This window comes from Buceros rhinoceros, unplaced genomic scaffold (assembly GCF_000710305.1).
Source record: "Buceros rhinoceros silvestris isolate BGI_N320 unplaced genomic scaffold, ASM71030v1 scaffold16538, whole genome shotgun sequence".
NCBI classification, from domain to species: domain Eukaryota; kingdom Metazoa; phylum Chordata; class Aves; order Bucerotiformes; family Bucerotidae; genus Buceros; species Buceros rhinoceros.
The window spans coordinates 38615-51031 of NW_010428771.1; the positions used below are offsets into that span (position 1 = coordinate 38615).

The window sequence follows — 12417 nt, forward strand, 5'->3', positions numbered from 1 at the left end:
ATTCCTGCTTTTGATAAATCATTGTCTCACGTCCTGACACTCTGAAGTGTCATTGGACATGATGAGGAAAGTATTTTGTCAGCTGTGCTGTGAGATGAGGCTTGGGATTTTTGTCGCTAGTATATCACCCCTCCAAGATAAAGATTTAAAAAAAATAATTATGAGCTTAGCAAGATAAAAACTTGGTGAGAAAGTAGCCTAGTTGGGCATTTTTTCCTAAGGATAGCATTTTCATGTTCCTACCTTAAAAAAACCAACCAACCTCCCTACCCACCCACCAGCAGGACAAAGAAACTAAATACCCAAAGCTGGTCCAGGGCAAAATGCTCATCACATCAGGTCTTGACCATCTCTTGAAATTCCAGGTGTTTGCACAGCAGTTTGAGGAAGCCTCTCAGTGCTCCCTGCTGCTGACTGCCGAGTCCTGCCTCTGTCTGGGCTGACTGTGCTGCTGGCAACACCTTTAGAGCTGCTTCAGCACAGCAACTTAGCAAAAAACAGTCTTTCACCCCTTCTTTTTCTGGGATATTTTGGGTTAGAGTCTAACAGGAACTGGAGCTAGCCTGGGCTGGGAAGCATGGAGGAGGGCAGTAGCAGCTAGAGGCTTCTGGGGGTGCATCACTTGGGGCACAGCAGAAGGCCCAGTAGTAATGCTTCCCGTTATCCCTGGTTTTTGATCGAACTCAGATGAGTAGGAGAGTAAGTTATTTTTTCTTGGTGGACAAATGATATGAAGGGAATTTATTCTTGTTTTTTTATGGAACCTGTTGACTGGAGAAAAATTTGAGAGGGAATCACAGACTATTCTCAAGAATTTGAGGGCAATCCAGGCCACCTAGATGATTGCAAAAGGGTAGTAAGAATTCATTAGATATGCAGAACAATAAGATACTTCCTTCTAGCAAAATAAACAGTGCACAGGCTCCATGATGACAATTCCCAGATACATTCATATGCTTAAACCTTACTAAGATTTCAGTTGATTGACATGACTGCTGATATGCAGAGTTAACGATGTCTCTTGTGAGCAAAAGGAGTATTGCTGGGTAGCATTTAAAGGTCTGTGTGTGTGAACATAAACTAAAGATCATTATAGCACCCAGTTGCCTGGGAGCGGTTTTTGGTTTGCAGGTTAGTAATTTTACTTGATAATAGTTAAGTCAGTAGTCTGCAGAAAATAAGCTGAAACACAACTAGACCAAGAATTAATATTCAGTGTCTAGTTTGTTGTTAGTCAGCAATTAATTTCTAGAATTAATAGCTAATGTTTGTCCTAATCTTTTAGGTACCAGAATTGTTACAAGCTCTGGAACATATTTGATTTGAGTCTGTAGGTGTGAACTGGTACCGTTTTATAGAAAATCAAAGGTGACCAAAGCGAAGAAATCCAACCAGCTTTGTGTTACTTGTGTTGATTTGGTTTGACTTCCTAAATTATTTAGTGTACAGAATGCACGGCTGAAACCTGGCATCTGCTGTTTGAGTGTTGTTGAGACAGGATTTTGGAAGCAGAGATGGAACCTAATCCTCTACTAATCTTCTGTGCTTTACTGGATCTATTTTTTATCAACAGCCTTTGCTTCTGTTGGGATCTGTGTAAGTCAGAAACTGGGATTATAAGATCAATTATTATGACACCTAACATCATCATCCCATCTGCAGGAATAAAGAGATTTAATTGAAATAGCTTTCTTGGAGAGAAGGAATAAAAAACCTTGATTCTTTTGCCTTTCAAAATGATATATATATGTATATTAAAAAACCCCATAATTCAGTAATTATTAATTGTACCCACAAATAAAACTAGGGGAAAGGGGAAGGCTGCATGCAGCTAAGTGAATTAACTTTCCTAAGACACTTGTTCTTTCTCCAGGGTTTCGGTATGCATACGTAGTCTCTCATAAAAATGCAGTTCTGTGTACAGTATAAGGAAGTGCAATAGGGAATGCCACTGCCCAAACGGTAATGAGAACATGACGATGTATTTCTGCCATTGGGGACCAGCTCATGCTTTGAGTGTCATTTTTGTTCCATCAAAAATAGCTTCTGTAGCTCTGTAAACTTTAATCTGTTTTGCCAGTAAGTCAAGCCTGTTGTCTTAAGTGGAAGTGGTACACTGCTGCTGGCGGCACTTGGAACTAAATGCTCGATACGGGGATGTCAGATTTTCAAAATAATCACACAATTTGTTCATGAATCCATACGTGTGGGTGTGTGTATTTATACATCTGTATATGGACACCGGGGCTGGGGGGATGAAATAAGGATCTTTGTTAAGGACTTTGAGAGGAACTCCGTCAGCTGGAGTGATTGTAAAAGACAATACATGAATTTTATGGTGTGAAACTTGAGCCTCTTTGACTTCTGCTATCCTGCTGCTTTTGGGTGGATTTACTCTCTTGCTTTGGTTTCAGTCTCATCTTCAGTATGAGTTCCTTGTTCCTGGTCACAGTCCTCTGTGCTGCTCCTGGTTTCTCTCTGTGCCATGTAGGTGACGTGGCTTATCCTCAGGACTTCACTGCCCATGTAACATTGACAAAGTTTTCTTGTCATCTTTCTGGACATCAATCTCTCTTCTGAAACTCCTCACAAAATCCACAGGCTGGGCAGGGGATTGAGGGCAGTCTGTAAACTCCCCTCTTTTCCAACCCCGTTACCACCAATGGTTGTTGCCATGTTGCAGTAGCAGAATTGTCCTTGCTTCTCTGCCTAGCTTCTCTTTCTCACCAAGTTGCTCCCCACTCGCCATGCAAGCTGAACAGAAAAACATCCCCACATCTGTCCTCGTTGCCGATATCTTACTTGCTCAGATATTGCTTTCTCACCATAGTGACTGCGTGGAGAAGCCTTCCAGCCCTTCCGTTGATTCCCCATCAATCTCTGTGTATGTGCCATGGATACTAAGACCAGCAGCACTGGCAGATATTCTAGTTTGATTTCCTCTGGCACAGACCTAAGTCCAGGATAACTCAATAGACTTTTGTTTCCAGAAAGTCTTGGTATGAAGAAAGTATTTGACTTGACTTCTAGCAGTTGACCTATAGACCACCTTTCTTGCTAGGCATGGAAGTCCTTTCATCAACAGAGAAAAGCACAAAGGAAATACCTGTGTTAGACTTGTGGTGAGGTTTGCTTCAATTCCCTCACTTCGCATTTTTTTCCTAACATCAAAAATTTTCTGCCATATCAGTCTCCCTTTTCAACCTCATATGTACAGTAAGAGTCCCACTATTCAGCACTGCAGCATCCCATTGCCGTGGTGGGCCGGTGCATTTCCAACCACCAGTATAAGTACTCACTGCTGCTCAAACCACCTGGGAATTGCAATTGGCCTTTTTACTGCAGCACTGGGTGAACACCGACAGTCTTTCCCAGAGCTTTTTTATTATGTAGTGCCCATGTTATGGGAAGGAGGGAGTTGGTGATGTGCTGATATGACTTGTTTGCTTTCTAGTTAGATTTAAATGTGCTTCCTTTGAGTAAGTCAAGCTCAGCAAGCACTCTTTACACTTGGCCTTGCTCCATTAGTTTTTTCAGTTCTGTTTTTCTATTGAATCTCTAAAACTATTAAAATCTGAAATTTATCTCCACTGAACACATGTGAGAACACTCATTTCCTGCAAATTTTCTATTGACAAACAGTTCTTTGAGATGTAACAGATCCAGCCCCGCATCCCCTTGCCATGCACTTCACTGTTTCATGTTACTAATTTTAATGATGCGAGGCTTTCTGTAGCAGTGTGTGGGTTAGCTATACTGTTCCCTCCTTCACTGTACGTTTTCAAGTTTCTTTGCTGAATTTGAGGGATTTCCTTGGAATAGATACTCTGCAGGCTGTATTTTATGTTGGTGCATTCCCCTTCTAGCCGTTGTCTTGATGGGTGAATACTGAAGTCTAATCTCCTGCGTGGGAATTATTCATCAGTTGTGTCCAAGAAAGACGGGGGAAGGTGATGGGGAGCATCTGTTCTCTCTTTCCTTGTTTCCTCTCAATTGCTTTAGATGTGATTGGATGGAAACTTAAGCGTCTGACGTAATTCCATGTAATGGAAATGAACTGCCATATGCAGCACACAATTCAAAAGCTTTGCACAATGCATTTTCGTCTGTCATCAGTCGAGGTTTTTGGTGGCTTTTCGAAGGGGCCAGGCTTGTGCAGACAGGTGGAAAAATGCTGGTAGAAATTAACTTGTACAAAGCCGGAGAGCTGTCTGACTTAGTGTAGTTCTCTGCTTTTCCTTGCTTATCCTGAACGTTGCTTTAACCTCCACAGTGCTACCCAGATCGGGTCTCTGCAGAAGCTGCCAAGCCCAGGGTTTCCTGGGCTTGTTTCTAACCAAGGCACTGCACAAACTGTCTGGGCCTGGGGGCGAAGGAGCTAGAAATCCACCAGCATGTTACACATTGCCATTGTTGGGGAGAGGTTTGGTGGAAAGACATATGTTTACGTAAATTGCGTGGATTTGAAAATCATAATTTTAGTGGGTTTTTAACAGCTTTTGGGAAAACTTTGACAGAAATGGAGTTCTGACTGTACTTGTCAGCAGGATCTGATGTTCCCTTGCCAGCAGAGCTTGACTTGTGATTTCCGTGTTTAGTTGTGTTGTGAGGTTGCAGATCACCTCTGGCCATCTGTGGCACTGTCAGAGTCGTAGCTGGACACTGCCCCTGTTCCCTGTATCTTTAGCACATTGCTCCTTGCTGGATCTGTCATCCTTTAAAATATCAGCTGTGAACTGACCGTGTTGGGTGGTGTGGCAGGTTGGGGGACAGAGGCTGGAACAGGGCTAATGGCAGACAAGAACCCTAGTCTCTCTTCCTGCTTTTCTTACCTTTATTTTTCTTACCTCTTATACTGGCTCCCTTTTCCAGGAGTGAGAAGCTAGGCGCTCCGTTTTGCATGATTTATCCAGCTAAAAAGGTCAGCACACCACTGGTTTAACAGTTCAATAATGTCTGGGTTTTTTTCATTAATTTATACTTTGCTCCTTTTAGTTTCCTCTAGGCTACGCATCTGGATATAAAAAATCTTGTGTGCTGATACATGGAGAGAGAACTCCAAACCTGCACCCTCCGCTAGTTGTGCATTTATGCACATTCAGTGCAACCTTTGACTAGGCAGATTGGTTAGAAAATTGGAGAGCTTTTGAGGCAGAAATAAAAACTAGTCCTGATCCGTATGACTCTGTTTCACATGACCAGAATCTTTTGTCTGCTTTTCCAAGGTAACAGTTGTGCCTGTATGATCATGACTAGAATTTGTTCTGGCTCCTGAGATGTAATTTTTTTGCTTCTCTTGATTTCAGGCATCTTGGAGTTTTTTCACCATCAGTTGAAGGACATCGTTGAATATGCAGAATTGAAGACTGTTTGCTTCCAGAATTTGCGGGAAGTGGGAAATGCTGTCCTGTTTTGCCTCCTCATTGAACAGAGCCTGGTAGGTGCCTGCTGTGCCAGTTTAAAACCCATCTGTCTCTCAAAATGTACTCTCAGATTTTTGTTACTAACGTCATAAATAACAAGGTTGAAATCTGCAAGTTTGGTGTCGCTGATGGGCAGATGGCTAGAAACAGTTCCCTGCTCTAATCTCTTAGAGACTTGCCGGGGCATTCACGTCTGCAAGATAGCAGGGATGCCTGATTTTGCTGGGTGAGAGACATAGCCTCATGTGCGGTACCTGGGGATCAAATATTATGACCTTCATCATAAATTATGATCACATATAGTATTCCTGTAGTCAGTCACAGGGTGGCTACTCTCTTACGTCATTGAGTTGTGCATCTGGTACTGTTATTTTCCATTCCTGTTGTCATCCGAAACATCGCAAAGTAAACACGGACTTCTCGGACATCCTTCTTGCTGCTAGGATGGCTGACAGTTCTGCCTAGCTTGAACAAAGCTGTGAAATCCGTCCAGTCTTTCAGCGCTTCTTCCTATATGTCTAGCCTCTACCTTACAGCATGCGGAGCTGCCCGCTGCTGAGGCTACAAATGCTCTTCATCCTTACTACTTTTTTTTTTTTTCCCCACTCCTCTTTCAATCTGCTGTTCAAACATAATGGCCAGATGTGTAATTTCCCGGTCTTCATGCTTTCGGTGCTTACAGAGGGTAAGGTGGGCATTGCTTATGGGCCAGAAAAGCAATAGGTGTGCTGTCTTCCCTTTGTGCTTTTGAGACTCGGGTGGGGAATCTCTCCCCTGCCTGGGTGTGCAGGATGCTCTGCCTGTGCTGTGCAAGAACACACTGCCACTGAGACTGGCCTGCCCATCACATAGAGGTCTTTGCTGACTGCAAACCAGCTACATCATTTCCTCCACAAGCTGACTGGGGGCCTGCCACTGCACGAAAATAAATCCTCACATAAGACTCCCTCCCTAAGGTGTATTAGAGCTGTAGATGTTAGATAAAGTGATGAAGACATGCTGTTCCTCAGAGTCCTGTTTATGGTGTTAGAGGATTCCTCCACCACAGTTTGGAGTAATTGGAGGGACAGGTGACAAGCAGTGAAACTGTATTCAGTAATGGGATGCAAAAAAAAAAAAAAAAAGAGAGAAATTGGATTGCTTTGGATTCAGGCTAACAGGGTATTTAGTGAAAGGCCAGGCAGGTGAAGGCCTGCACTGCTTGAGGGTGTACCGAAGTGACACCCGTGCTGCAGGTACGTTCTTTGGGACGCTGCCTTGGTGATAGTTCCTGGTAACACACCCCTGCTTGCTGCCCCTCCTCTGGTTTTTGCCCTCGGCGGTGTCCTGATATCCTGTCACGGATTTCATTACTTTTCCATTGTGGTCCTCTGCCATAACTTAACTGGACTTTACCCTGGTGCAAAATGTAGGTCTGTAGTACATCTCTGCCAGTGGGTGGGCCTTGTTAATCTTAACTGCCCAGCACATGCATTTCCTACTGCTGACATCAAGAACTTAGACCTGGGAAAGGCACAAGAGCCCCAGGACCTTGGCCTTGCTGACTGGTGAACCTCTCTTCTAATCCTAGCGCTGAGCGATTACGAACGAGTATGGCCTCTGCTCCAAAAATGAGGAGAGGGGCTTAGCTAAGTTGTGCATCTGCTTCAGGTCATCTCTGAATTTTCTCTGCATGGACATTCAGAAGCCAAGAACCAGGAGACATCTGTCTTCCTTTCCCCCGTCCCTACAGGTGTAAAATACCTCCTGAGTGGTGGTTCACTGCTGCTGTCATGTGTCTCAGCCCACCTGGCAGGGAGATGCTCCCACCACGGTAATGGGTTGTAGGAATAGTGCTGGTAAAAATAACCGAGCAGTGAGTCATCTCCTTCACCTTTGTTTGTCTACGCAGGAGCCGACTGCCACTTTCACTCCAAAATTACTCACTCTGCATTAGTCTTTTCAATAAATACCCTGTCCTTTACAAACTGCCAGCTGAGGGTGGGAGGAGAGCTGCTGGGGTTTATTTGGGAATCCAAGGTAACCTGGTGAAATCAAATCCTCTTTGGGGGTGTTCCTGTGAGAAGAGTGAGGGCTTGGAGCAGCTCCCTGTGGTGGCGATGGAGGCTGGCTGCCCTCTGGTGTTCTGTCACGGTGCTGGCACACCTTTGGAAGCCTGCTTGGGGGATCTGGTGTGGTTTGGGGATTCTGCAGTCCTAAATGCCTCTCATTTCCTTTTTATTCCAGTCCCTAGAGGAAGTGTGTGACCTGTTGCACGCGGCACCGTTCCAAAATATCCTGCCCAGGGTTCACGTCAAAGGTATTGGCTAAGTGAAAACACCTTCCTCGGGTAATGCTTTCCACTTTCCTTGCCTGCTGCTGCTGTTCCCGTGTCTGGCCCCAGCCATCCTTTACAACACCACTGTTAATTACGGGACAGAGGTAGCAGATTCAGGCCTCTTTGCCTGGCTGAAAAATACGTGCTCCTTAGTGAGGCTCAGTGTAAATTCAAGAGGAAGAGGAGTACTACCATGACAAGGACAAGTGGGATGGACACCCAGGGCAGCATTCTCTCTCTGTATGGATGTGGTGAGAGTCTTTTCCAAGAGTGCTGTTTAGCTTATACAATTGTCAGTTAAATGGGGTAGGCTGGATCCTACAGGATATAGGAAGTCTGTCAGCAGAGAAAGTAGATATGAGCGGTCCCTAGTCCCAGTAGGCTTTTCACAAGCCTTTTCACTAAATTGGGCAGGCAGTGGTGAATGTTCACAGTATTGCTTCCTTTCGTATCTGCTTTCCTCATCCTTCATCATCAGAAAGTGAGCTTTCTTTTTTTTTTTTACTCTCACACTTCTCTTCTTTCTGTGTTGCTCCTCTGTCTCCTCTCTGTTTCTTGCTGCCAGAGCAGCTGATTTGTTCTGCTCGGATAAATCCCAACAGCTAACAATCTTTGAGAATATTTCGAGATTCACCATAGCTGCCTGCATCTCTGCATAGAACTAACCAGACCATCGTAGACAATATCTCCCCATTTGCCACGGAACATTTCCTACTTGCCAGTGATGAGGGGGTGCCAACTGCCTTCTTAAGCCTTCCTATACGTAAGAATCCACCTTCATCATACCCCACCTTCTAGAGTCAAGCGTTTTATGTACGATAAAGACAATGTACTTGGCTCTGTACAAGTGGGAGTCAAATATGTTAGCAGCAGCAGCATCATAATAGAGACTTATATTCTTCCTTGAATTTACTTGATTCATTAAATGTATTCTACTACAAATCCTTCTTTTATGTTTGTACATGCAATGCAAAGTTTTAAAATATAAATATATATTTTTTCTAAAAGCACACTGAAGCTTAACCAGCTATTCAGAACTGAAATGACCTATAAAAATAACATACCCGGTTTTCTTCTATGCTGAATAAAGATGGTGTGAAAATAAGAATTCTAATGAGGATTTTCTTGGTTAATTGCAATTTATCAGTGCTCTTTTTTTTTCCTCCCTTTCAGAGGGTGAAAGGCTTGATGCTAAAATGAAGAGACTGGAATCAAAATATGCTCCACTACATTTGGTTCCTCTCATTGAAAGACTAGGCACACCCCAGGTAATCTCTCTCATTTGTGTCAGATGCAATTCGAGAAATTTCTGAGCACTAGAGATCCTGTACTTCCACACATGCCGATAGCTGTGTCAGAACTTCAGCCTGCACAACCAGCTTGTTCACACAACAGGGTATTTTTTTTTTTTTCAGACCCATGGGTTTCGTAAAGCAGTTAAAGCTCAGAAATTTAAAGCATTTGGGATGGGGTTGGAATTGACATTTTGGGGAAACTGCTTGTTTGTATGTGTGTTGCTAAGTGATGTCCTCTGAGCCTGGGATGGCCTAGTGCAAATTCCACCAAAAGCAATCAGTTTTCTTGTGCACATGTGTATGTATGTATATATACACACACACATATATATAAAACAGTTTATTTCTCTCTCAGCCAGATAATTAGAAACTCTTGGGAAAATGAGATGAGTTGCGCGTTCCTGGAAACACAGTGACCAAAGAGAACGTTCTTGAACTGCCTCTGCAGCTTCAGCACTATTTTCTGTCAGCGTGAGGGGTACATTAATTCCCTGCTAACCATAGCAGTTTACAAGTGATTGGGATGTGAATAGTAGAAACTAAGAGCAGAGACTTCAGACTGCTTTTATCATCGTAGGTGCTCCTGCAGTGTAGGAGGAGCTCTCGATGTGATGGCACAAGCTGGGACAAGCCCTATCCAAGCATTGCCATTGGTGGGTTTTGTCTGAGCCTGTTTGTTGGAGCTCTCCCATCTCTAACAACGGCAGCCAAGGGAGATAGGCAGGAGAGCACAGGCAGGAGCTACTGCAGAGTGCTGAACTCTCTGGGTTTGCTTTTTGCTTCCATTCAGGCCAGAATTCTTTAAACTTTCCTGGGACCAGTCCAGGATTAGTGTTACCACAGTTTGTTACTTACTTACTACAGCAACCGCCTGTCTGCTTGAAAAGGCTTTTACAATTTTCTCTGAATGTTTTTTTCCACTGCACTGAATGAACCCCAGGTTAGTGGCCTCTGACTCCATGTAAGTCAGGAGAGGTTGCTTCTAGAATAAACCAAACGAAACCGACAAGCCTGTTGTTTTTAGTTTTGGGGGTTTTGTTCAGTTTTTTTTAATAAAGTCTTATGGTTCAGTGGTTTTTACCAGGATTTTGTGTTTTCTTTCTCTCCACTTTAGCAAATAGCAATTGCAAGGGAAGGTGACTTGCTGACCAAAGAACGCCTCTGCTGCGGCCTGTCCATGTTCGAGGTCATCCTGACACGGATCCGCTCCTTCCTGGATGATCCTATCTGGCGCGGGCCCCTGCCCAGCAATGGGGTGATGCACGTGGACGAGTGTGTGGAATTCCACCGCCTCTGGAGCGCGATGCAGTTCGTCTACTGCATCCCCGTGGGAACGCACGAGTTCACTGTGGAGTACGTACTGCCAGCTGCCAGCAGCCCACCTGCGGGCAACAGCACTTTGCTTGTCCTCCCTGTAACTGGCAGAGGAGCGCAAAGCGTTAGAATGGAGGGGTTTGTTTGCCTGTCTGCAAGGGCTTAGTGCGCAAACAAGGGAAAGTGCTGCGATCACTGAGAGGGGCTCGTAATCCCTGAACACAGATATTATTGTATCTTTAACAAAAATAACGCTCCATTTTAACTATTGCCACTGTATAATGAACGATCCCATGACAAGCAGGCCCTGGCACACGTCTTTCAACAGCAGTCAGACCCCTGTGGAGGCTGAACTCAAATGGAATAGCTGCATGTATTTCTACAAGTATTTTCTTCTCTGAACTAAGAGCAAGAGTGAGCACTTGGAAGCTAATGTGATGATTGATTAACATGAGCTAACCAGGAACTGCAGTTCTTGGTTTTGTTAATTTTGTTTATATCCTTATTTTGAAAACTGTAACGTGCTGCTTTTCACTAGAGTAATTATGGAGGCAACAGCAGCGGATGTTTCCTTCCTTTCATGCCTGCAGCCCAAAGGAGCAGAGCGGTGGTGAATTCACCGCTTTGAAAGCAGTGTTTCCTTTGAAAATGAAATGTAATGCCATGGAGTCTAGTGGGGAGTCAATGTTTTTGGAGTAACTCTGTGCTGTGTAAAACGTGGGAGAAGGGAGGGCTTTTCTTCTTAAGCATCCATTTGCATCCCTTGCAGTATCTGCAAAGGTTATTTATGAGAGGTTTTGCAGTATTTTCTAGATGAATGCTTAACATATTCGTTATTTAATATAATAGCTGATTACCGAGCATTTCCTGCAGGTATGTTTCTGAAGATTTAGGTGAAATGTGCTTTATGTGAAACGTGTTTCCTGTCTCAGGCAGTGCTTTGGAGATGGCTTGCATTGGGCTGGCTGCATGATCATTGTGCTTTTGGGACAGCAGCGTCGCTTTGATGTGCTGGATTTCTGCTACCATCTGCTGAAAGTCCAAAAGCATGATGGCAAAGATGAGGTTATAAAGAATGTGGTGAGTTGAAAACATCTGTTCTGTATTCGCTGGGGTAATGAAGACAACAGTAAATCAGAGCTGTTTGTACTCGGGATGCAGTGTAGATATAGCAGTTGCTTTTTCACATGAAATGCCGAAAATGAGGGCACCGGGGATTTTAGAAACAAAAGATTAGGGCATTAGTACCAGAGTTTGAAGACTGGTCAGTGAGAATTCTGACTTCCTAAACATGTGGGATTTTCCTAATGCTTTCCATCTCACATACGTGCATTCAGATTATGACAAGGCTGCTGTAAATTGCCCTTTTTTATACAAAAAGCAGCACTGTCAAAGACCGAAATGCACTTTGGATTTTCACCGGATTAGCAGTGGAAGGGAGACATTCGTAATACTGCTGGGAGAGATGAGGTAACAGCATTTGCTGCTTTCGTGTCTAAGGCTTTTTATCTCCAATGCTAATTCCTGTGTGTCCGGTTTTTTGATGTTTGCAGCCTTTGAAGAAAATGGTTGAGAGAATTCGCAAATTCCAGATTCTGAATGATGAAATAATTGCTATTTTGGACAAGTATTTGAAGTCCGGCGATGGAGAGAGCACACCTGTGGAACACGTGCGCTGCTTCCAGCCACCTATTCATCAGTCCCTTGCCAGCAACTAGACTTCCCACCTAATGATACTTTTTGCACCTATTTAGGTTAAAAGTACAAGAAAAAACCAACAAAAACCACAAACGAGAGTTTTAAGGAACACTCTCATCTGCATTTTTCAGTATGCCTGTGCCATTCCAGTGGTGCACTGTCCTCTTCAGCCTCCAAGCACAGTAACTGTACACAATCCGTACTTATTTTTCTAGACTAAAATTTTATACGCTTTGATTAAAAAACTGCAACCTGAAAAGACTTTTGAAATCTCTTTGCATTCCTGTATGAAGGTGGCCATTTTAGACTGGACTGGCATAATTTTCCTTCAAAGCTATCAAAGTAATAGCTGCAGAGAAACTGGGTTCTG

At 43.7% G+C, this 12417-nt stretch overlaps 1 protein-coding gene across 1 annotated transcript in view; it reads left to right on the top strand.

Moving 5' to 3' along the window:
• LOC104498962 (cytoplasmic FMR1-interacting protein 1-like) overlaps positions 1-12417 on the top strand; it is a 42564-nt gene extending 30147 nt beyond the window's left edge. The window contains 6 exon segments of the mRNA XM_010142408.1: positions 5307-5437; positions 7650-7722; positions 8914-9008; positions 10150-10388; positions 11282-11429; positions 11903-12417. Of these exon segments, the coding sequence (XP_010140710.1) occupies positions 5307-5437; positions 7650-7722; positions 8914-9008; positions 10150-10388; positions 11282-11429; positions 11903-12067 (851 nt within the window). The 3' untranslated portion in view covers positions 12068-12417.